Source organism: Lepidothrix coronata, unplaced genomic scaffold, assembly GCF_001604755.1.
Source record: "Lepidothrix coronata isolate B3197 unplaced genomic scaffold, Lepidothrix_coronata-1.0 Scaffold240, whole genome shotgun sequence".
NCBI classification, from domain to species: Eukaryota; Metazoa; Chordata; class Aves; order Passeriformes; family Pipridae; genus Lepidothrix; species Lepidothrix coronata.
In genome coordinates, this window is record NW_016690420.1 from 959,432 (window position 1) to 984,166 (window position 24,735).

The 24,735-nt window shown below is 53.4% G+C and overlaps 1 protein-coding gene across 4 annotated transcripts in view; it reads left to right on the top strand.

The window, feature by feature from the left end:
• Positions 1–24,422, top strand: part of LARP1 (La ribonucleoprotein domain family member 1) — a 41,402-nt gene extending 16,980 nt beyond the window's left edge. Inside the window, exons 1-20 of one of the 4 annotated variants that reach the window (XM_017834781.1) lie at positions 4,199–4,267; positions 7,157–7,251; positions 12,125–12,186; positions 13,739–13,804; positions 14,542–14,713; positions 15,277–15,408; positions 15,584–15,736; positions 16,405–16,567; positions 16,817–16,961; positions 17,102–17,276; positions 18,130–18,299; positions 18,542–18,901; positions 20,092–20,215; positions 20,822–21,027; positions 21,125–21,231; positions 21,615–21,766; positions 22,033–22,177; positions 22,409–22,518; positions 23,021–23,148; positions 23,730–24,422. In XM_017834781.1, coding sequence (XP_017690270.1) covers positions 7,188–7,251; positions 12,125–12,186; positions 13,739–13,804; positions 14,542–14,713; positions 15,277–15,408; positions 15,584–15,736; positions 16,405–16,567; positions 16,817–16,961; positions 17,102–17,276; positions 18,130–18,299; positions 18,542–18,901; positions 20,092–20,215; positions 20,822–21,027; positions 21,125–21,231; positions 21,615–21,766; positions 22,033–22,177; positions 22,409–22,518; positions 23,021–23,148; positions 23,730–23,951 — 2,856 coding nt within the window. In that variant the 5' untranslated portion in view covers positions 4,199–4,267; positions 7,157–7,187 and the 3' untranslated portion in view covers positions 23,952–24,422. Of the gene's footprint in view, positions 1–4,198; positions 4,268–5,319; positions 5,373–7,156; positions 7,252–12,124; positions 12,187–13,738; positions 13,805–14,541; positions 14,714–15,276; positions 15,409–15,583; positions 15,737–16,404; positions 16,568–16,816; positions 16,962–17,101; positions 17,277–18,129; positions 18,300–18,541; positions 18,902–20,091; positions 20,216–20,821; positions 21,028–21,124; positions 21,232–21,614; positions 21,767–22,032; positions 22,178–22,408; positions 22,519–23,020; positions 23,149–23,729 lie in introns of those variants that run through there. The other 3 variants (XM_017834779.1, XM_017834780.1, XM_017834778.1) reach the window with 3 other exon arrangements.
• Positions 24,423–24,735: the final 313 nt, after the last annotated feature.

A 24,735-nucleotide genomic window follows, 5' to 3' on the forward strand; every position in this document is an offset into this window, starting at 1 on the left:
TTTTTTTTTTTTTTTTTTTTTTTTTTTTTTTTTTTTTTTTTTTTTTTTTTAAAAATTTTGTTAAGGGTTAACATATTAAGACTGGTTTTGAAGGAGCAAAGGTACATTCCCATGTGTTGAGTTCATAAGAGGCTTTTCTCCACCCTGCTTAAGATCTGTCTTTGTTGGGTGTTGGATTTTGTCTGCCTGTGCTGCAAAACTCAGAGATGTCCTTTGCTTGGCACAACTCCATCCTCTTGTTCTCCTGCTGGTTGGGGACCTCCAGGGTGGGGCGCAAATGTATGTCTGCAGCAGATGATAGTGCTTCAGAAAGTGCATGTTACATGTCAGTAGTGTTACAGAAAACGTTACCTACAGAGCTTGGGGCTTTTTTACAATTCTGTATTTTTTTAGGAGATAAGTGAAAGCTCAAACAGGATTCCTCTTTATAGTAGCTACACAGGACACTGTATAGTCTTTCTCCAGAAAAACCTTCTCCAGAAAAACTTTAAAACTGGTGCCATGCCTTTTCTTCCCATGCACTATGCTTATCTGGAAGCCCTGGTATCTCAAAACACAGTGAAGTGTGAGCCCAGCGGGCAAAGGCAGAGCAGCGCTGGGAGCATACCTGGCACCAGAGCTGTTGTGCACTCCTGAGGCTGCTGGGTTTGACTCCCTCACTTCCCTTTCCTTGCTGAGGTTGTTGAATGAGTTAATTTGCTCAAGTCTGTTACTGCAAGTCACTGGGACTCCCATACCTATGTCAGTGCCTATTTTTTAAGGTTAATCTTGTAAGGTCAAATGGGTCTGTATGGGCAGTTTCCCCTCTGAGTGAAAAGTCTGTTGTTCTTCCTCCCAACGAAGCAGTTAGCAGAGTGATGGAGGATGCTAAGATGCTAAGTTGCAGTAACAGGGTTGGGAATTGCATGGGTGAGGAGCCTGAGCCAAAAATCAGCCGTTTGGTAGGCACAGTAGCTGCAGAGTGCCCCAAAGCGTGTTCCCGCTTGTTAGTGATGGATGCCAGAGGCGTCCTGCCCTCAGCCTGGTGTCGCGAGTGAGCTCTATGGAGGTGGAAGGGCAGCAGTGTTTGTGTCCTGGTTACCTAATAGTGTTTGGAAATACAGTAGTTGTTGGAGAGAGGCCTCTGACTTTCCTTCTGTCTGGCATAGCAGTTCCTTGGTCCTCTCCTCTCCCACATCCACCAACTAGATTTGGCATCAGGAGAAGCCCCTTCAAACCATGTGATCTGGAGTTCACATGGAAAACTGAAAGACTGTAGCACCCCTGGGAGATGCAGGGCTGGGCTTGGCAGGGTGGTGGCAGGGCAGAGGGACACTGATATTCCCCACTTCTGCTGTTGGAGGAGAACTGGGGGAGTACATTTGCAGCTGGGCTTCCTGTGGATGTGTTTGCCCTGAACACCAGACCCCTCTCTGAGGTGGCTGATGCTCCACTTCCCAGAGCCTGCTACTGTGTGTGGTGGTGAAATTTGCTGCCTGTTCTGGAAGGGAATACTTCTATCACTTCAAGCAGATCTCCTGCTGGCTTCGTGTGCTGTGCCTGTGCCCTCCTGGCCTCGTGTGCCACAGCCAGCCCTCCTCTCCATGCTGGAGGATCCCAGACTTTTTAGTCTCACCTCTTGAGGAGCTGCCTCTGGGTGGTTTAATTGCTTTTCTTTGACCGTCTGTAACACTGCTGTGCCCTTGTTGAAATCCAGAGACCAGAGCTGACTGCAGGGTGCAGTTGTGGATGTGCTGGTGTTCAAGAGAGCAACAAGTGATGCTCTGTCTTGGTCTCACTACTCCTGATGACTTTTTTTAATCTGCTGCTGCACCCTGACCTGTTCATTTTGTACAGTTGTCAGCTGTGGCTGGGATATCTTTCTTGAGTTATAAATGCCCCTTTGAATTAAACACTGTAAAGTTTTCCATAAAGAGATGAGGGTGATGTTACCACTGCAAGGAAGTAGTTTTTAATCCTTTATAAAGAAAAGGAGGGGAGATAGATCTTTAAATTAGGAAAGTTCTGTGTTGCTCTCTTTTTTAATTGGGTATTCCTGACTTCTTTGAGAAGACTGATTTACTGGGTTGTTTTTTATGCTGTGTATTGACACAGGGGAGGCAGCCACCTGTAGCACTGAAATTACCTAGATTAGAGAGAGTGGTTTATGCACCAGGATCAATGTGATTGAGCACCCAGGAAGGAAGCTGGCAGGTTTTTTTTGTATCAAAGTTATTCAGAAAATCTGGAATTTCTCTGCATCTGGCTTAAGGTGGGAGGCACAAGTGAGGATGTTGTATTTTGTGCTTGGACAGCATGCCCTGAAATCAGCTTGGCTGAGGTACAGTAATCCTTAAGTAGCAAAAAAAGAAGCCTTTCTGCTTGCTCTCAAAGATGGCAGGGATATTTAAGTGCCTTGTCATGGTTTTAATGCTCTGGATTTGCCAGCTGGAGGAAGCCCCCATACCTGCGCTTAGTTTAATCCAGGTGCTTATGGGACTGTAAGATTTTTCTCAGCTCATTTCTGGAGACACTTTGCTTAGCAGGTGACCTAGGTCTGGCCTCCCTGAATTCCTGGGAGCGTTTGCTGCACTTGCTCTCCTGCCTCCAAATCACTCTTGCTTTTCTCCACCCCAGGAGACAGGGCTGGATTTCTGCCTGGTGGTGGCTCTGTGTTCCTTGGCTTCACAAGCTGAGCTGCTGCTCAGTCTCCTCATTATATGCAGTCAGGGAGGCAGGTTTGCAGCTGTCCTGGTGCAGGCTTTGAGGGTGAGGTTAAGTGGTCGCTGCGCAGGGGACACTCTGGTCCTACTGAGGTGCCTCTGCAAAAGCAGCCAAAGTCAGGTACGGGAATCAAAGCGGGAGGAACTAGGAATGATGTTACTTAAATTACGTCACAGTTTCCTTTCTAAAAGCCCCTTTCTTTGAGATGACAGGTTTTTCCAGAGGCATATTTTGTGCAGAGGTTGCACTTTAGCCTTGTACAACCCCTCACCCCCTCCACTGGCGCAGTGGGAGCTGTGCACTCTCCTCACAGACAGTGTGAACGCTTGGAGCTGGAGGGTCGCGGCAGGCGCTTGGCTCTCGATTCCTGTCTCTTCATTGTTAAATATTTACAGTGAGATGTACCAGATGCTTCCCAGGAAGGGTTTTGTCAGCTTCCAAGTCCCCAGCTGCAGCTGCAGAAGAGGCTGACGGCCATTAAAGGGATAATGTCAGCACGACAGTGACCTCCTCTCGCTCATGCTGTGGGTGCCACCGGTTTTGCTGTCTCGGTGGCCACAGTGGGATGTGGGCAGAGAGCACCCCTCTGCTGATGACAAGAGATTAATGATGTCTGGTCCTCAGGCTTTTGTTTTTCGTCTCCTTTGAAGTTGTTTCACTGCAGTGGCAGAGGGAGTGGGTGATGCTCTTGGATTTTGTTGCTGCACATCTTTTCTTCTGGGACTGTCTCTCACAGCAGTAGTGCCCATGTGTGACTCCTGCACGACTGCCTTCACTCCCTCTCTGTTCTTGGCATGACAGTGTCTGTCTTGTTCACCTATCCACCTTGTGGAGAGAGGGGTGGGCTAACAGGGAGGCAAATTCCTATCACCAGCTCTGGACATCACCAGCCCTGGGCATGCAGACTCCAGCAGGCTGGAGCATTGCTGCTGAATGCCACTCCTGTGATGGTCTCACTGGTCAGGTTTCCAGTGTGCCTCCTGCTTTCAAGATAAGGTCCAGGACCTTGGGCTGGGCCCTGTTTGTGGGCTTTGGTGCTTATCAGCTTTTGCTGCTGACAAGGTGACCTGCTCTGCAGCACTGAGGATGAGGAGGGAGGGTCCCCCTAGCCTGGGCCGTGTGCTGGTCTGCCCCCCCCCACCCCCCTCGGACAGCCTGTAGATGCACACAGGGCTTGCTCCTGTCTCAGTGTTACAGCTGGGACGAAGAAATTCCCGGGTCTCATGGAGGTGGGATCTCCAGAGGTGGCAGGTCTCCTTCTCTGGGGGGGGCCAGGGAGGAGCAGCCTCGCTAGGTCATCGTTTTTCCAACTAAATATAGTTGCCTGTGCTTTCATAAGGTCAGGATTTTTGTATCACGTGACTGTCTTATCCCGCCGCCCTCGGTCAGAGTAGGGGATCGTGTGTCTGAATGGGTAATAATTAACTGTTAACTAGCTTTTCATTAGAGCCTGGCAGAACAGGCAGAGCAGTGCAGCAAAGGCTAAGGGGAGCAGGAAACTGCTCCTGGTCCCTCCTGGAGGGTGGACACCCCCTTTTAATTTGCAAATCAGTTGTCCCCAAAGGTGAGTGGGTTGGGTTTTCTATTGTGTTTTATAAGGAGTTGCAAATCTTGCATTGTTCGTCTGTCCTTGCTGTCCTGTTGTTCCTGCTCGTGTCACCCTTCCCTTCCCCCACAGTGAACTATCAACTGATCTCTGAGCTGGATTGGAGGAGGGCCTAACCCTCATCTCATCCAGGGTTTGGCCTGCCTGCATGCCCCGGGCCCCTGCAGCCTTGCCTCAGGCGCCCTGCTCTCCCAGCGCTGAGGTGTCCTTGCTGTGTGGAGCTGCCCTGAGTGGCAGCTGGATCAACTCATGCCTTTTCTCAGGGGCCCAGCCTGTCCAGGATGGACTGACACAGTGTTTTCCCTGGAGCACCGCTGGCTTTTTCAGCCCCTCTCCCTGAACCATTTAACCTGGCAGAGTGTTTGCAGGTGTCCTTGAAGGCTTTTCTGTCTTCCATCCTGGCAGAGGAACTGCTGGTTACGTGGTCTGCTGGCTGGACACTTGTCTGCACTGGTGCTGGAGTAGCCTCTCCGCAGGGATGGTGGGGTGATGGGTGCCTTTTTCCCTGGTTATAGAGGACAGGGTGGCTCAGCAGCTATGGGAGCCTGAGCCAGCCCAGCTTCCTCATTTTGACAGTTTCTGGAGTCTGGTCAGCTGGGTGACCTTGGCTGTGTCCCCTGTGTGATGCCTCTTGGTTTCTGGGAACCACTGGCTTTCTCAGCAGAGAACCCTTAGTTTAGGACTCATTTTTTTGTAGAAAACTGGGTGGGGGGGAGGGTTTCTTGTGCTGTCTCACTCTGCATGTGCCTGGCATCTCGGGGATTGTGTGCAGTGGTGTGAGCATGGATCATGTGTCAGAAGTTTCCTAGAAATCTCCTTCAGGGAAGAGCATTGCTTGAAAAGGCAGTGGAAAGATGTCACTTGCCCTTAAAGAGAGTTCATTTGCTACCTTTAATAGTGGCTGTCTGTGCCAGGAAGAATCCACAGTGCCCTCACTGACAGTGTTAACGTTAGAAATGCCTGTCAGCATTTCTTAAGCCGCTCCAGGACCGTAGCTTGGCCACAAGTTGAAGCATTTCTGTCTTGGGTAGAGAGATGCAGGGAGGATGATCATGCATTTTTGGTAAGTCCAGACCCTTCCTGTCCCCCGTTTGCCCTGGAATTAAAAGTCAGACCCTGCAGATCACTGGTGTGTGCAGAGCTTGTAGCAGCTATGTGCATTTAAAGGAGCAGTGCTGTTCCTCAGCTCTCCGTAAGCAGGGCTGTGCTCTGTCTGAGCTCCTACTCTCTCTGAGGGTCTGTGCAGGTCTGTGCTGCCTGTCTGTGCTGTCGGCAGAGATCGGCTCTGCACGTGTCCTGAGCTGCTTTACCTCCCCTTGTTCCAGGGCTTTTGAAAGTATTGGCTGAGGGATGTGAGAGCTTGGAGAGCTGGGATTATAATATGTGTGCCCACACTCTCATCCTGTGACAGAGGTGTCCTGCCTGTACCTGCTTGTATCCTGGCCTCTCTCCCTGCACTTTTCCAGGGCAAACTCATGAGCTCCCAGAGCTGCCTAGGACACCCAGGTGGGAATGTTCTCATGCTCTCTGTAGAGCTGTCAGATGCCCTTTTTGAAGTTATTTTTAGAGAGTGATCTTTGCAGCAGTTGCAGAGCTTACATTGCAGGGAGGTGTAGGCAGCTCCTTGCTTCCTTTGCTGTTACAGTAGGGCTTGTACAGTGGAGCTTCTGCTGAGGAGCTGTGGAAGATTGCTTGGAAGGCTTTAAGCCATGGTGCCTGCAGCTTATCTCCTGCTCCAGTGGAACCAGCTTCCCACATGCTTTACAAGCCTGAGTCCCGCTCAGCCATGCACCTTAAGGATCCAGTCTTCGGCTTGGTCCTGACCTTGCCTGTACTAGTCCAGCTTTTCTTGTATGTGCAGGAAACCTGTGATATTGCTAAACTGTTCCTAAGCCTTGCCTTTGTGAACAAGGCCAAATGCTTCTAGCATGAGACCATGTCCTGCAAGTGGTGGGACCAGCTGTGGTTCTCTGCAGTCCCCAGGAACAGGTGGGAACCCCTGTTGTGGAGACACCAACCTCCTCATGCTGGAAGATGTCCTTGTGATAACATCTCATTTAAAGTTGTCAGAGAACTCCATCCCGTGCTCCCTTGGTTTCCCCCTCTGTGCACGCACACACCTCCAGCTGCCACTGCAGTTTGGTGGGAGATAAAGCTATAAAATGTTTCAAACCTAGAGGAGTTGCAGTCTGTGTGCTGTCTGTCCTGAACCTTGCTGGCTTTGTGAGCCTTGTGATGCCTTCAGCAAAATGTGAGCATGCCAAGCAGTCAGTGCTATAAATCCCAGGCTTTTCCGCTCATGTGTGGAGCTGCAGCGACAAGCGTTACCCGTGTCGGTCTGGCATTTGCTCTGACACACGGCTGAGGCGGTGCTGGGAGCAGCTCCTTGGGAGGCAGGCAGAGGTGGAAGCTGCTAGTCGGTCTCGGGGGGTATCTGCACCTCTCTCTGCACACAGGAGTGCTACCAGATCACTCCCTGGGCAGGCTGAGGCCCCCTTCCATCTGCTTGTCCTTCCTGACCCCTTTATAGGAAGGATATGTTGCCCAGCACTGCTGCCTTGCTGATACAGAAATGGGTGCAGCACCCACAGTGGGCAGACAGTGTTTGTCCGTCCCTCAGGGCTTCTCTGCCTGTAATTTCAGGTGGTCCTCTTTGGGATGGAGTCTCAACAAGAAAAATCTTTATCACCATCTGCAGCAGGCGAGCTGCTGGTGGGAGGGAAAGGGCTGTTTTTGTGTTGTGGGTCACATCTGGCCTGCAGGACTGATCCTGCAAATGTCTCTGGAGAAGTTGTGCTGTTGGTGGGCATGAAGCTCAACAGCTGTGTCCTCTGATGGCTTGACCAGGCTCGGACTCTGAAGTCATGGAGCTGAGTGCATGGACAGCAATGAGTGCCACAGGAATGCCTCCGAATCCGTGTCTTGCCCCTGGTGCTGTGCAGGTAAGGCCACCCTGGGAGAGACCTTGCTTGAGGCCTGGAGGAGGGACAAGGTTGGTACTCTTGAGTTTCCCATGTTGGCAAGGTGAGGATACACCTTTGGAACTGTTATCTGTTGACTCTCTAGGTCTCCTTTTAGGCCAAGAAAGGGATTTTTGCAGCCACAGTGGTGTCCTGACAGGCTTGGCTGTGGGTGACTGCCTCTGCTGGGTCTGTCATATGGGAGTTGCTTTGCAGGTTGGTGCTGTCCCACCACATCTTTCATGTGTGTCGGTACCCCAGGAAGGACTCGCCCGCCCTCCTGGAAAAGTTCTGAGGAAGCTGTCTCCAGGGGAAACAGTTAATCTCAGGCTGGTTTTCTCTGTCCAAACAGTGAGCATGTATATACCAATAGTGTGAGCGAGCAGAGGTCCTCTTGAGTGTAAGCTGTCTAATGGTTTGTCTTTAGTCTTCTCAGAAGTTGTCATACCTGGGTGTCAATTGGTTTCTCAGGAGGTTAATGCAATACCTTGTCCTTACTGTGTCATTTTGACTGGGGCACTATTCCCCCTCTCACTTGCAACCTGCCAAGCCCCCCCATTGTTCTGGGCACAGCTCACCTTTGCTCAAGCTGCACTTGCTCTTTCTCACCTAAAAACCTCTAGGTAGCATTGCCAGAGTGGGTGTCCCGTGGTAGTGTTTATGACCTGTGGTCTTCACGTGTGCCAGGACTGTCCCGTGGAGCATGGGAGGGAGGGAGGATTATTTGGAGACAGAGTAGTGGAGTGGATCCTGGTGGACTGCTGGGCACGTGGCTGTCTATCCCACACGGCACCCTTGTGCTCCTGCTGGGGCTCTGGGGAAACTGGGGATACCAGTTTGGCTCTTCCAGCCCCGTCAGGACCTGCAGTACAGAGCATGCGCCCCTGCCTCAGCCTCTCCAGCACAAAGTCCGGGCTCTTGGCTTTGAAACCACCCTTATCAGCAGTTTCTCGGGTGCCAGGCCTTGGGCTGGAGCAGCATGGGAGCAGGCCCGCTCCTTTCTGTTGTCTTGGCTGCTGGGTAAGGAGAGGGGTGTGCTGTGTCAGGGATGGAGCATATGCTGGAGCTGAAGACTCTCTTCTATTCCTGCTGAGAGCCTGGGCTGCCCTCTCAGGCTATCCTAACTGATGCTGGGGTTCTCTGAGCCCTTGTCTCTGTCACACATGAGTGGTACACCTGAAGTAGGCACTACACCATTCTTACTGTAGGTGCAGGTATTTCTGCAGTATAATGCCAGGTCTCTGCCCATCGCTGTAGATTTATTCCCTCTCTTCATCCACCTTCTCTAAAATTCCATTACAAGTTGCATTGGGATGTAAGAAAAGACAGGGAACCAGGCTGGTGGGTGTTGGTGATTTTCAGAGGTAAGGTCTCCTAGGCCAAGCTCAGTTGTCCGTCTTGGGATGGAGGGACATTTAGCTGTGGATCTGCTGTCGCTCTGGCTGGGCTGTGCTATCACTCTGCCTGGCCTTGTGCAATGGCTCTTCTTCCAAGTACCAGGTGTCACTCACCTGGATGCCCCCATGTGCTCCCCCCCCCGAGGGCTGTGCCACTGCCATCCGTGGGCTGGAGAAAAGCACAAGGTGTCTGCACAGCCTTGCCCTTGGTGTTTGTCGGGTGCGTTGGGGAGCAAGTGTCAAAAGCCAGCGAGTGCTTTGGCTGTGCCGTGCCCATGGGAAGGGTTTGGCTGCGATACTGGTGTTGGGGCCACTGTGGGTGCTCCCACCTGTGCCTCGTCCCCTCAATTGCTAAGAAATAATCTCCTCATGGCTGGGCAACCCTATGGCTGGGCAAACGATCAGGTTCTGGCTGCAGGCAGTGAATCCAAACTTGAGACTTGCTTTTCTGTTCCTGGCTGTGCCAGCATCTGTTCTGTGGCCACAGGCAAAGCTGCTCCTTGCTTCCCTGCCCTCTGTCCCTTTGCCAGTCTCACACCACTAAAGCCCTGGCTCCTGCTGCAGCTGTTTTGTCTGTCCTCTCACACACTGAGGCCCTGTTTTTTGGGGGCTGGTCAGGGAGTGCTAGTGCAACTGAAAATTACTTATTGCCAACAAATAAAGGTAAAAGGAGGGTTGTAAAATTACCAGAGGTCTGAGACATCTGTCAGCAGCTTTTAAGGGCTCAGCTATGAACCAGGGCACTGCTTGTCCTGAGCTCTTGTGTGGGGTGAGCAGCATCCACTTGCTCCCCACTTCTCAGGTTGATGCAGTGACAAAGGACAGTTGAATTTTTGTACAAAGGGTCTTCTCAGCTGAGAACCACAAGATGTGTTGCTGTCCCTATAGGAAGGACTTCTGAAGCCTGAGCATCTGGATTAACCTAAATGTGTTTTGGGTGCGTCGGGTTTGGTTTTTAAAACACTTGTGTTTGCTAGAGTCTCTGCAAGGCAACATTAAGAGCAGTTTTGGGTTTGATGTCCAGTAGCTTGACTCCAGAATTGCTGATGGGTTGGAACTGGTGCCCTGGGTTAGGCTGGTGTGCCCTAGAGGGTGCCAGGCATGCATGGCTTCTGCTCACCATGGTCTTGGCTGGGTGGATGGTGTGTCCAGCTGTCTGTCTGCCAACACTGTCACACCCTCTTGGTCTCCTACCACCATGAATTGCTGGATCTCAACTCCATCATCCAGGCTGGCTTGGCTGTGCTGCCTGGAGCAGCCTCCTTCCCTCCCTCCCTCCCTCCCTGCCTGGCCGCAACCCTTTGTGTTTTGTCTTCCGTAGCCTCTGCAAATGCTAATTAGTCTTCTCCGCACCTCAGCGAGATAAGGGATCCTTGTTCGTATGTTGCAGATAAGGAAAGTGGCAGAACTTGTTTGAAACAATCTCCTCCCTCCCCCACAAAGATGATTGAGTCTGTGGCACACACCCCTGCAGCCTGTGCCCCTACGTCCTCTTTCACTTCGGTTGTGAGGGCACCATTCTTGACTGGTCCCCAAAAAAAGCACAGGAACATCTATGGCCGTGAGGCTTCTGAGCTGAAGCAGCTGGAGGACAAGGCTGGATGCCATTGCTGTGAGCCCTGGGGCAGCAGCATGGTGGGAGCAGGCACTGGGATGGGATATTCACAGAGAGAGAGGGAGCCCTGCTGTCTCTAGCCCAGGAGATCGGTGCTGATCAGGCTGCAGAGCAAGTTCAGTTATTTCTTTCTGCAGTGCCAGTCATGTCAGTGCTGTTGGAGCAAGCAGGGGTGCTCTGTATGTGTGGAAAACTGGGCTGGCTGAGGGTGCTGTAGCTCCGGGTGCCTTTTGAGGCTGTTTTTAGCTGGTGACATCTGTGAGCATTGAGGGGAGGATTTTGGGGACTGTTTTGAAAGAACTTGCTCGTCCTCCACTATCAGGAAAGTTCAAAAGCCTTGTGGCAAGCTTTGTGTGGTAGAACTGGGATTCTCAGTGAAGTGCATGTGGAATAAATGAGGGACATGTGGGACTGCCACTTCTCATGAGGGGAAGCAATGCAGATGGGTTGGGGAGGTCCTGCAGGAAAGGGGAGGATCCAGGGAGAGGTTGGACTTCCCTGGAGTTGAAATCCCTGTGCAGATGCCTTAGAGAGAGGAACTGGGGAAGGGGAGTGAACATGGCTCTGTCCTGCCATGTCTGACTCTGCCTTATTGACACTTCAAAGCCTCCAGCTCTGAGCAAGGCCGGGCCAGCAGGATGAATCACTGGTTTCAAGGCTCGGAAGGGGACCGGTTTTGATCATCTAGGCAAAGTTGTCCAGCCTTGCACAGGAGATCAAAGGCAGCTTTGAGCAGAGCTGAGTAGGCTACTTAGGGTGTTTCCTGGGGCATCCCCAGATAGCCTCTGCATTCCACCCACCCTCACCCTACCCCAGTCAGGGCTGCCTTGCTTTTAAACAAAGCCAGTGAGTCAGCGGAAAAGCTCACTCCTGCCGGCTGTGTGGCACCTGGCACGGGCTACCCCTCGAGGCAGGGGACAGTGGGCCCTCTTCTGCCTGTGGAGCACCACTGTCCTGGAGGAGACCCTCGTACCTGGTCCTTGTGGGGCTGGTTTGTGTTGGGCAGTGACGTGCTGCTCTGTTGGACTGTGTGCCCTGCGTGAGCCTGATCCGGAGACCTTGCAGTCAAACCTGTGAGGGGGAAAACAAATCGGAATTTCTATTTCTGCCTGTAAGGAGGTGATGTGTGAGCAGGAGCCAAGATGGGTCATGGTGGGGTTGAAGTCTTTACTTCCTGTGAGGTCTGTGGTGGTGTGAACCCCAACAGTTGCACTCTGATACATTAAAACACCCCAGAGGCACTCTGGTGCCTAAATACTTTTGGCCGTAGGAGGATTTGGGCACTTCATGGATCTGGTTACTTCTCTCTGTATATTCCCTGTTATGAACTTGCTGTCCCCTGCTGGGATGCTGGAGTTCAAACCAGGAGACAGCAGTGCCCGTGTGTGCATCCCTCCGCCGAGCCCTCCTCTGCACCCTGGGGAGGGCTGGCCGTGGCTGTCATGATGGGCCTTGGCTGTTCAAGGGCGTTTGCTTTGCTGTTCAAAGCAGATCAGGTTCTCCCTGGTGCTTTGCAGAGCGAGCTGAGCTCCTCGAAACCCCTCCTCCCTGGCTGGCAAGGCTGAGTCGGGAGGGCAGAACTAAGTCAGGGAGTGCCTTCCTGCAGCAGGACGGGGTTAAAAGTCCATCTCTTGGCCACCTGGATTGATTTTCTGATGTTGTGATAAGGCCCTTAGGAGACACAGGTTGGGAACTGGCTCTGTTTCCTCTTCACCTTTTCCTCTTAGCCCTCCTTTGCTGAAGGGGGAGCTGGTTTGCTTCCTGCCTGCTTCCCTCCAGAGCCAACATGCCCACAGCCCTCAGCTATGTTTTTAACAGTTTTGTTCTCCTCCTCCTCTTGCAGAACTTACGACTCCAGCAAAAGTGGTGAGGGCTGCCAACCCAAGACAGCGGAAAGGAAGCAAGGTAAGGCTGTACCTGCTGTCCCTCTCTCTGGCCTCCAGCTTCTGGTGCAGTTGTCAGTGCTGCATGAGTGTCTTGAGGGCCTGGAGAGCAGACCCCTCCCTTGGCAAACCTGTTTGTGGAGGGGCTGACTTGCTGGCATGGCTGCTTGCAAGGGTGTGGAGGAAAACATTGTGATTCTCCATCTCTTCAGCATTTTAGTGGTCTTGCATGATGCCTCGTCTGGTTTTCTGCCCAGCCAGGCAAGGGAAAACCTTCTTACCTCCTCTCTCACAGGGAGGAGCTTGGAGCAGTCCTGGATGTAGAAAACCTGTCCCCCCACTGCAAGGACACCCCAAGTTCCTTGTGGGCTCAGCCTGTGCCCTGTTTTGCAGTGCAGGCAGGGCAGCAATAGTGGTGCGTCCACAGGTCCCTTCTTCCCTGTGCTATCTGTTCCTCACTGGCACATGGAGAGCCAGAGTAATCGATTTCAAACAAAGCAACTCCTTTGGAGGAACCTGGCCAGTCTGTTCCAGGAGATCAGTGTGTGATGGAGGGACAGTTACTGCTGAAGATGTTACATGCAGCTGGGGCACAGCAAGGGACATGGGTTGTTGGTGTTGGCTCCCAGCAACCAGTGAAGACGGATCTGCAGCTTGATAGGCCTTTCCTTATCTTTTCCATTTTGGAGAGAGGAGAGCCCTGGGGATGGAAGGTGCTCCTATCTGTGAAACAGGCATGGCCCTGCACTGGAATTGGTTTTCTCAGGAAACCAGCCTCCTGAGGAGAGGAGCATGGCACCTGAATGTAAAGATGTGATGTCCTGAGGAACTCAGTGACTCCAAATTAATACAGAAATAAAAACCCCACAGGGGCAATGAGGAATTTCTGTGCCCAGATAAACTCAGTGCCCAGCCACGATTCATTGGTACCTGGGCAGCTCTTTAGGTTCTTTCCTCTGTCCACTGGTTCTCTCTGAAATGTGAAAGGTAGAAATGATGGCAATGGTGAGGTCATTTATTGAGCAGAGAAGTGACCAGTGTTCCCCATATGGGCAGGGGGTGACTGGAATGAGGGAGATCCCATCACCTGCTTGAATTTTCTCACCAGTCCTGCTAGACAATCTGTTTGCTTTGTTGTTGGCATGTGGGTGTAGTTGGGCACTTAAGTGGAGCTGTGCTTGGCTGTGACCTGCCACTAGGTGGAGGAGGTTCTTTAATGGGATGTGGTTGCTTCAGATGGATTTAGAGTGCTGGAAGCTGAGTGCTTTCCCTGTCCAAAGGATGGTGCTTATGGTGAGTTAACCTGGGCTGCTTGCCTACCAAATGCTGCTGCTGAGGCAAAATGAGACTTGCAGGACTGGTGACAACCTTGTTACAATTGCTGATAGACATAGTTTTTTGGGATTAATTCAGGGACCCTGCCTGGGGGGGAGAGGGGCTGTGTATATGCAGTTTGGATGTCACCCTCAAGCCTCCCAGGGACAGCTGTTTGTGGGACGGTGGTGTGTGGAAGTGCTTCTGGCTTCCCTAATGCAGAGAACAGCACTAATGGGACCTTTCTCTTTGGATTCCAGGTTGGTGACTTTGGTGATGCCACAAATTGGCCAACACCTGGAGAAATAGCCCACAAGAGTGTCCAGGTGAGAACACAGAACCATTGCAATGAGCAGGATAAGGCCCTTGCAGACCTCTCTGTCCCTCTGGAAGCACTGGCTGAGCCAGGCCATTTGGGGTGCTGTGTGTCAGTGTGGAGGCAGCCAGGAATAGTGTGCAGGGGATTTCCTTTTAGGGCTGCCCATGCAGCCGACTCCCTCCCTCAGTGCTATTCTGGGAACCTGGAGCCCAGTCTAAACCTGGGCTGGGTGAAACAGGTAAGGCAGCTCTCAGACCCACTCTCCTCAGGGCTGCTTAGTGCAGGAAGGGGCCTGGGCCAAAGTCAGGACTTCCATAGGAGGAACTGAAAATGTGTGAGAAAAGGGCTGGTGTGTCTGAGGGGCTTGGCCCTTCCTCTCCTGCTAAGGGACCTGGGTGTCATTGAAACCTTTCTATTTTTGGATGCTGCTCTGCCAGCCCCTGGTTGTCTGTCACTCACTGTTTTGCCAGTCTGGTCCATTATAGGACACTCCCATCCAGGAGCTCCAGGCCTCCCTGGCAGTCCATCTTAGTGTCTCAGCACATCTGGAGCACTTTGCAGCATCTCCCAGGCCCTTGCCCTGCTCATCCATAAGCTCCCCAGAGGAGCCGGAAGTTCTGGGAGGTGCAGAGCAGGGATGCTTCCAGCCTAGGACAGGGTCTTCCTGATGGGACAGTTGGGTTCTACCTTCAGCCCTTCCTTTTTCCCACCTCTCACATCTTTCTTGCACTGGTGTGTCTCCAGCAGCCGCATAAAGCACCAACCCTTCGGAAACTGCCTGTCAAGAAAGACATGAAAGAGCAGGAGAAGGGGGATGGGAGTGATGGCAAAGAGAGCCTGAAAACCAAATCAGATGAGTCGGGGGAGGAGAAGAACGGTGATGATGACAACCAGAAGTCAGCGCAGAAGAAGAAAGGTAAGGCAGAACCTGATGAGGGCAGTCCCCTGGCCTCAGCCTGTCTCCCCATCCACAACCCAGGTGGAAGCATCCACTGCCTTCCCTGGGGGACATGCTGCAGGAAAGAATCCCAGCGTGGGGACAGCTGTAGTGAAAGGTGTTTGCAGACTTCAGAGGAGCACAGTGTCATATTGGTGGGAGCAGGGCCCGAGTAGGGGTGTGACAGGAGCCTGCCCTCCCTGTGCTCTGTGGTGGCACAGAACAGCCCCTGACTGTGGGTTGTGTCAGCTGTGGTTGACACATGGGCTTGGTCTGGTCTGAGCAGGGGCAGAGGAGGGACAAGTGCTGTGGCAAGTGCAACAGGAAAGGTCTGTGTCATGTCCCTTCATGCCTGAGAGTCATGGTCAGTGCCCTTCTGCATCCAGCAAGGCCTGGAGGGATGTCCAAGGACAGGGTCTGTCCAAAAGGCCCTGCTGCTTTCTCTCCTCCGTGTGTGGGGGCTGTGTGGCAAGAGAGGGCTGCGGGGGAGGAAGCAGATGCTCTCTGAACCTATGTCACACCCAAACCCTGTCCTTTTGCAGGCAACAAACACAAGTGGGTCCCTTTGCAGATAGACATGAAGTCAGAGGTGCCTAGGGACAAAACCGCCTCTCGGAACAACCGGCAAAACGAGCAGCACAGGCACCCCTCCAACAACCGCAGCGAACTGAAAGGTGGGGGCTCAGGCTGGGGACCTGCTCCCTGCCCTGGCCGTGGGGCACAGCAAGCCCTCATGCCCAGTGGGCACATTTCCTGCCTTCAGAGGGCTCTGGGTGCAGCGGGCTTGCTCCAGGGAGGTGCTTTCATTCTGTAACACTCCTCCTGCCTCTCCTTCCCTGTCTGCTGCAGGCTGGCACCCAGACAACAAGTTCGACCGCAGCTGGCAGGACCACGACGAGACCTCCAGCGTGAAGAGCGAGGGAGGGGCCGTGCGAGGGACCTTCCGGGGCCGAGGCCGTGGCCGTGGCAGGGGCCGTGGCCGTGGCAGAGGAGGTGATCACTGTATGTGTGGTCTTGTGACAGCAGGGAGAGAACTGGGCATGTGACAAAGTGTGCACAGCTCTGCGTCTCTGTGTGTGAGAGATTTGGGCCTCCAGAAGTGGGCTGGGAAGGGCAGAGCACTGTAGGGATACAAGGAAATATTGTGGCAGGTCATCCCAGCTGATAAGTTGAGCTGCTTTTAACAAGACAAAAAATTCTTACTAGTATTTTAATAGAAGCAAATGTCTTCCCACTACTCAGACCAAGCTGTTCTTCCTGTTTTCCTTGCAGTATTTCTGTGAGCAGGAGTTGAAACATGTTGATACTCCGTGTAGGCTTTATGTCATGTTGAGAGCCAAGCAGGAGGTGTGTCTCGGATAAGGGAAGCGTCTGCCCTGGCATTGGACTGGGCAGTGTCTGTGCTAACCCTCACCTGGCTTCAGTATAGGGCCTTTGTGTGTCAACTGGGCTGCCCAATTACTCCTGGATAAGAGGGCTTCTGGCCTCTCCTGTGGCAAAGGCAGAGATCATGTGGATGAAGGATGTGGGTGCCCCATTAAGGGCTGCAGTGGGGTCCTCAGGAACAGTGCAGGGGGAACTATTTGTGCAGGAGTCTGGCCCCATCTGGCAGCACAGCCTGTCTGGCACATCCCAGTGTCTCTGTGCTGACCCTTACTGGTGTCCCACAGGGCACTTTGACTACCAGTATGGGTACCGGAAATTCGAGGGCTCGGATGGCTCCCGCACCCAGAAGTATGCCAGCAACATCACCTACTACTTCGACAACATCAGCAGTGCTGAGCTCTACAGCGTGGACCAGGAGCTGCTCAAAGACTACATCAAGAGGCAGATGTGAGCACCACCTCTTGTCCTTGTCTGAGCATTGGGTGGTGGGGGGGACTGCATGACCAGTCCCATGGGAATGGTTAGAACTGAGGTGTGTTGACACTCTGCTTCACTTACAGCACCAGCTTGCCCCACATCTGGGCTCCCCAGGCTTCTCCCTTCAGTAGCTTAATTGGGAGGGGGGTATAATTCCTTAGGGGTTGCCCAAGGGACAGTGACTTGGAGCTTCCTCTCACTGACATGTTGTCCATACAGAGAATATTACTTCAGCGTGGACAACCTGGAGCGAGACTTCTTCCTGCGCCGCAAGATGGACTCGGACGGCTTCCTCCCCATCACCCTGATCGCCAGCTTCCACCGAGTGCAGGCACTGACCACCGACATCAGCCTCATCATCAAGGTGAGGGCAAGGAAAGGTGGCCTTTCCTTCTTGTCCTGCATCTCACCACCCTTTGCGTGGTGCCTTTTTTCTATGGACGAGTTAGCCCCTCAACGTGCCAAGACTAAGTGCTAAGTTAACCAAGTATCCCTTGGTTCCAGGCTCTGAAGGACAGCAAGGTGGTGGAAATTGTGGATGAGAAGATCAGGAGAAAAGAGCAGCCAGAAAAATGGGCTCTGCCTGGCCCTCCTATGGCAGACTACACTCAGACTGACTTCTCACAATTCATCAATTGCCCTGAGTTTGTCCCCCGGCAAAGCTTCCAAAAAGAGACAGGTGAGCACTGGGGGAATGTGGAGGGAGGTGTGGGATGTAGTGCTAGGACTGCAGCAGGACTGAGACCCTGATAGTCAGGAGTGTTCCCCAGGGCAGGGCTCTGCCACTGGCTTTCTGCCTGGTGGTGGGAGCTGATCTGAGCTCTGTCCTTGGACCTCCAGAGCTGCTGCCTCCATACGTGGGGGGAAACATGAGAGACTGAGTCTTGTGGCTTTTCCTCTGTGGGGGCTGAAGGCATTCAGGGAGGGTCACTCCTGCTGGAAGTCTCTTGGCTGTGCCCAGTCTTATGGCTGCTGGGCGGAGCAGAGGACACTTGGAAATCCAACTTTTCCTTACCGGGTGAGGAGATACTGGGCATAAATTGGGCAGCAGGTGTGGAGCTGTCAGCCAAGTGCTGGGGAAGGGTCTGCTGTCCTTCATGAGCTGCTCCTGCTTTTGTCACCCAACCCCATGGGGGCTGGCAGGAGCCCAAACCTGCACCTGAGAGCCCAACTGGAGAATCTTCTTGGTCCTGTTGTAAGAGTTTTGGCAGGAGAAGATCTATTCCCACTGGCTCCAGACTGTCTTGGGAAGGTTTCCCAGAGAGCAGCACAGCATCTGCCTTAGGGCTTTGTGTGTCTGGGAAACTGTCACCTGGAAAGCTTTGTGGCCACCACTGGCATTAACTGGAGATTCCCACTCCAGCACCTGTGGGCACTGTGCTGGTAGCCTTGGCCACAGGATGCCAGCTAGTCCTGCAAGCTGTGCTGTGCTGCCGGAATGACTCCTCCTTTGGTCAGATAATTTGTAAGTACACAACCCTCCAGGCTCCCTCCCTCCCTCTAAAGCACCTTGTGGCTCTTTTTGGCTCTAGAGTCTGCTCCTGGCTCCCCACGTCCTGCCAGCCCCGTCCCCACCAAAACAGAGGAGGTCAGTAACCTGAAGACAATGCCCAAGGGCCTGTCCACAAGTCTGCCAGACCTGGATTCAGAGACATGGATTGAAGTGAAGAAGAGGCCTCGGCCTTCCCCAGCCAGGCCCAAGGTAGGTGGTGATGTAGAAGCTCTTGGAGTGGGTGGTTTCCCAGTTGTTGAGGTGACTTGAATCATAAGTTGACAGGCTTCAGATCAAATAGGGTATGTGAGCCCCTTTGGAGCTCCTCCTCAGTGGTGTGAATAAGGTGTTCTGGCTGGGGTGAAGAAACAAGGGGCAGTAGCTTGATCTCTTGTCACTTGTTTCGCTGTGTGGTCTTTACCCTTGTGTCACCCTTGTCCCCCTATCTTTAGAAACCAGAGGAGTCAAAGACACCCCAGCAGCAAAAGCAAAAGGACCAAGATGAGCCTGAGGAGCTCGACTTCCTCTTCGACGAGGAGATGGAGCAGATGGATGGCCGCAAGAACACCTTCACCGACTGGTCAGATGAAGATTCCGATTACGAGATCGACGACCGCGACGTGAACAAGATCCTCATCGTGACGCAGACTCCTCCTTACCTACGCCGGCATCCTGGTGGGGACCGGACTGGCAACCACACCTCCAGGGCTAAAATGAGCTCGGAGCTGGCCAAGGTGATCAATGATGGGCTCTACTACTACGAGCAGGACCTGTGGACAGAGCAGTTCGAGCCAGAGTATTCACAGATCAAGGTGAGAGCGGCTGATCCAAGGAAGGGAGTGTGTGTGGGCTGTGGGGAGCCTCACATGCAGCAGGGTGGCTGATGGTTAGTGTGGGGTGAGAAGGGCAGTACAGCAGGTTACAGCCCACTCATGGGGTAGAGCTAAGCTGGGATTAGTCCTCTTGCAATGTTTGGACTTACTGGTTCCCAGCATCATGCCCTGCCATGTCAGGGATAAACACAGCTCTGTAACAAGATGTAAGGCTGAAGCCAGGTAAACAAAGTGCCAGTAGTGAGGTGACCTGGAACATGGGGCCCATTGCTCTGCTGTCTGCCAGGGTCTTGGCTGGCAGTGCCAGATCTGTGAGGGGAAACAGGTGTCTGCACTATCCAGAGCACCCTGTGCTTCATGGCACAGTCTGTTGGAGACCACATGTATTGGGGACTGGTTCATAGATGGCTGGGCTGCACTTGGCCTCTGCTCTTCTCCATTTTGGTATCAGTTTGCACAGACATGGGCTTTTTATAGAAAGCTCATCTACTGCTTTGAAACATTTGAGTCCCAGCTTGGTGACTCTCACGGTTGGGGACTTGCCTAGACTTGCTCAGTGACAGAAATTATGGCTGGAAGTGGGGTGTCTTGTTGGAGCTACAGCTGGGCTCAGTGCTTCCATGTCTGGTTTGTGGCCCCTGGCTGAAGGAATGCTGCTGTCTGGGGTGACAGAAGCTGTGGGGGAAGCAGGTGACAGGGACAGTGCGTGCTGTGGGTGTGGGTCCTTCAGATACATGGGAGTGTTGTGCCCCACTGCTGGCGTGGCTGTAGGGGTGTGGGGAGGGAACTCTAGGGCCACAACACCGTGGCAGTGGCAGGGGGGCCTGGCTAAGAACGGGTCACTGAGCTCACCTTGAGCTTTTACTGCACCAACACTGGCCTGGGTGGGTAAAAGCCTGAGAGAAGCAAGTGCTAATTAGTGGAGCTGCCTTGAAGGATCCCTGGAAGCTTAGGAGCAGCAAGTGGTTCATAGTTCATAACTGGACTGTGCAGTGCCCAGTTTTCTGTCTGCCACACCTCCCCTTCCTACCTCTGTGCAGCAGGTCCCCCTCTGGGCACCAGGCCCTGTAACTGCACTCAGGGCCCAGTGCTGTGGCTGTTGCACATGGTTGTGATGGGGTAAGGGCAGAAGAGGGCAATTTCTTCACCATCTTCCTCTTACAACATAGCAAGAGGTGGAGAACTTCAAGAAGGTGAATATGATCAGCAGGGAGCAGTTTGACACCCTGACCCCAGAGCCCCCTGTGGATCCAAACCAAGAAGTCCCTCCAGGTCCCCCCAGGTTCCAGCAAGGTAAGAGATGGGGCATGAATGGGTTGGACTGAATTTGTCCCTGTTCCTTATGCTGAGAGGTTCTTTAAGGTTGGGTAGCAGATAGGGAGAAGGAATTGGGACCACAGGCACATGGGATTATCTTTCCCAGAGTAATTATGTTCTTCCAACTGAATGTTTTGGGTCTCCATCAGAGGAGGTGCAAAAGAAGGGGTGTCCCAGTGGAGTGAGGTGACCTTGGCAAATTTGGATGTAATTACCTATATGTGACTTTCCTCTTGGACCCTCTCTGAGTACCTGGAAGGCAGCTGCCTGCTGGGCCTTGTTTGCCTGTGCCCCAGTGCCCCAGTGCCATGTCCTTCTCTTGGGAATGGGGGGTTTGTTGCTGTAGTTTGCCACTAGAAAGCAAATACCTTGTGGGATCCCTGGAAGCTCCATCCTTGGATCTGCTGCTAGGCTTTGGGTTTTCTGACCAAGCTGATGTCATGCTGGATTTGATGCCGGTCGTGTGGGAGGGCTGGGATGTGTCCCTGCATTCCTCCCCTCCCTACTTCCCGTGTGCCAGATGGCAGAGACACTCATGCTCAGAGCTCAGCCTGACCTGGCTGGGGGGGTTTCTCCCTGCAGTACCTACAGATGCTTTGGCCAACAAGCTGTTTGGAGTCCCTGAGCCTTCCACCATCGCCCGGTCTTTGCCCACGACTGTACCAGAATCACCCAACTACCGCAACGCCAGGACCCCCCGCACCCCCCGCACGCCGCAGCTGAAGGACCCGACACAGACGCCCCGGTTCTACCCCGTGGTGAAAGAGGGCAGGACGATAGATGCCAAGGTGGGAGCCAGGGCTGGGCTACATGATGGGAGCTGGGGTTTCCCAGCTGGGGCCTAGGAAGGAAGGGAACACATCCCTGATATATTGTGTCTTGCAGACTCCACGGAAAAGGAAGACGAGGCACAGTTCAAACCCTCCAATGGAGTGCCACGTGGGCTGGGTGATGGACTCTCGGGAGCACAGGCCACGAACTGCCTCCATCAGGTACCAGGGACATGTGTACAAGATCACGGAGCAGCCAGAAATGGGAAAGGGAGCGAGTGTGGGAAGGAAGGGGGAAGGCAGCATCTGCTCTTGCAGGGGAAGTCTCCTCTTAGGTGACTGCAGAAAGAACTAGGACCAAACTTGCCCCTCCTGGAAGGGCTTGGGGAAAATCTGAAGCCATGGAGAACAGCGAGATGAAACTTTGTTAGAAACATTGATTCCCTTCCTAGTAGGCTATTCCATGGCTCAGATCCCAAGCCCAGGGTAGACAGTCACAGGGAGTGGGACCAGCAGACAGGTGCTATGGGGTGGAGCGTGGCCCCACTCCGCTGTTGGCTGGGTGGTGCCAAGGAAGGGTGTTGACAGGAGTCTCTCATGCTCAGCTCCAGCCCCTCGGAGGGGACTCCAGCTGTCGGGAGCTACGGCTGCACCCCACAGTCCCTGCCCAAGTTCCAGCACCCTTCGCACGAGCTGCTCAAGGAGAACGGCTTCACACAACACGTCTACCACAAGTACCGTCGGCGCTGCCTTAACGGTAGGGACGCTGAGGGGGGCAGGGTGTCCCTGCTCTGCTGTGTTGGGCGCAGGAACTGCCACAGGGCACAGACACAGGCATGGGCAGGGTCCTGTGGGACAGCCCTCCTGGCAGCTGATGTGTCCCCATGGTTTGTGGAGAGCATGGGCTGCAGTGTCCAGCACTGGGGCTGGGTGTTGTTACATTGCCATGTGGCCCTCCTGTGCATAAGCCCTTGACTCCCTGGGAGAGATCTGCCTTGTAATCATCCCCTCTTCCCAAAACAGAGCGGAAACGACTGGGCATTGGTCAGTCCCAGGAGATGAACACGCTTTTCCGGTTCTGGTCCTTCTTTCTCCGAGATCACTTCAACAAGAAAATGTATGAGGAGTTCAAGCAACTGGCTGTGGAGGACGGAAAGGAGGGATACAGGTAGGAGGGGAAGAGCAGATGGCCTCTCCTGGTAGGGGAGTGAGGGAAGAAGGGTTGGCCTTTCACAGGGCTCACAGCAAAAGGCAGCAGCTCTGCCTTGCTCGAAGGTGGGTCTGAGGTCACCCTCAAGTCACCTGCTGCTGGTGCTCAGCAGGGCTCTCGCCTCAAGAACCTCTGTGCCCTGTGTTGTGGGCACCTGTGTGTGAGCCCCCCATGCTGCTCTGTTCCCAGGTATGGTCTGGAGTGCCTTTTCAGATACTACAGCTACGGGCTGGAGAAGAAATTCCGGCCAGACATATTTAAGGACTTCCAAGAAGAGACCATCAAGGATTACGAAGCTGGTAGGTGCCTCCTTTGGGATTGGCAGTGATGTAGCCCAGCTGCAGGGCTGCCCCTGGGCCTCTTCTCATCATTTTGGGGAAGCCACATAATGCTGTATGTTAACATGTGCCACGGGGACTGGGTGGACATCCTGTTGCTCACTTTGTGGGAGGGTCAGTGGATGCTCACTGTCCTGAAGAGTCCTGGGGGATGGAGGAGGGCAGTGGGGGGCTGTAGCTCTCCCAAGGCATTCCTTTAGACACACTAGTTTGTATAAGATTTCTCAAGTCCCTCCAGTGGCTGGGCCTTGTCACCACCAGGTCAGCTGAGCTTGGAGACATCTCAAGTCAGGGGAGCTTCCCAGGACTATTGTAGGTTGCTTCCTTTGAGGTTTTCCATCTTGCCTAGGTTGTGCCCACCAGCAGGACAGGAGGGTTTGTGGGGAAGCCTGGAGGAAAGGTGTCTGACATCTGGTTTGGTTTTTGTCCTGCTGACATCTGGATTGGTTTTCTTTCTCTCCAGGGCAGCTCTATGGGCTGGAAAAGTTCTGGGCCTTCTTAAAATATTCCAAAGCCAAAAATCTGGACATTAACAGCAAACTGCAAGAATACCTCAGCAAGTTCAAGCGCCTCGAGGACTTCAGAGTGGATGTGAGTAGACACAGCGCCTGCACCACACTGATGTACCTGCAGACAGCCCTTGGCCCCTCCAAGGATGGAGGATTTTGGGGGGTCCCCAGGTGGTGGCAGGTTGGGGAGTGGGAGCAGTGACATCTACTGCTCCCTGTTATTGCAGCCGGGCCGGGAACAATCTGCAGGGTTGGAATGTTGTAAATCCACTCAGAGCAGGATGAAGGAGCTGGATGAGCCCGTCCTCCCTGATGAACTGAGGATGGAGAAGGAAAGGGAGCCTTGATGGTTTTAGTAGAGCCAACCCTGTGTGGAGCTTCTGCTCCTAAACTTCTGGACTATGCCCCTGTGTGGGAAGCAGGTGCCTAAGAACAAGTTATCACCATTGTGCTTGATTGGAATCAGTCAGTCTTTCTGTCAGCAGATTTGTCAGTGGGAGGTTTGGAGAGGAGGGCAGCTGAGTGCTTGGGATATGTATGTTCCTTGTGGGTCAGGGAGAGAAGTTGCAATTGGAGGCTTGCAGGAAGGCTCTTCCCTGATCCTGGGGGAGGGCACCTGCATTTGGAGGAGGCTGTGCTGATACTGGGGTGCTTCTCTTCCAGCCACCCATGGGGGAGGAAGGTGGACACAAGAGATACCCTTCGACGTCAGGGGGAGATGGCAGGAAGCGCTACCCATCCCAGTCTTCCAGCAAAACGGTCAGCCAGTGCCCATCCAGCCAAGCCCACGCCTCACCCAGCCAGCCTGCACAAGAGGATGCCAAAAACCTGAGCCAGCAATCCCCTGCCCCATCGGCCGCAGAGTCGCAGACAGTGGGGAAGTAGAGAGGCTGCAGCGTCTGCTTCCTGCCGGGGGGTGGGGTGGGTTGGTGGGGGACTGGCTTGGAGAAGGGAAGACATGAGGGGGTGGGACAGGAAGGGAGCTGGAAGGTGGGTGCCCAGGAATAGGCTGCTTGGGAGAAACTTCAACGCACACGATCTTCTTCTCTTGTGGCTGGAAAGCAAAGACTATCTACATCTAAAACACCATTTTGCTATTACAACCCTGACCAGAGCCAGACCCGCTCCCAGCAGTCCCACCCTTTCCCTTCCCTCCCCTCCTGTGCACACACTCATGTCTTAGCGTCTCTTCAAAAAAAAAATGTGTTCTGGTTGGGTTGGAAAGGGGAGATTTTTTTATTATTATATATATATATCAAGTTTTAAATTATTGCTAGAAGTTCGTCTGGATTTACCAAAACAAGTCTGCTCTGTGTGGCCCCAACGACTCCCCTCTGTGTCCCCCCTCGGATCTCGTGGGGCAGCCGCTCAGGAAGCTCGGAGGAGCGAGGTTCCCCAGTGGGGGACCGAAGCCACAGCGTGTCACGATGCTGCGGAGCCTCTGATCTCCATGACCCGGCTGGCGTCTCCCATTCCACGTACGGCGGTGCCTCTCCCGACACCGACCACCGCGACAGGAGCATCGCCCTGTTCGTCCTCCTGCTCCCTTCCCAACCCCGACGTCTTCACCTTCCCGAGGGTCTGGCTCTTCCCTCTGCCCACCTCTCCCTTCTGTCACGGACAATTTGGAAGTCAACCAAAGGACCTTTGCCAAGGATAGGCTTGTTCT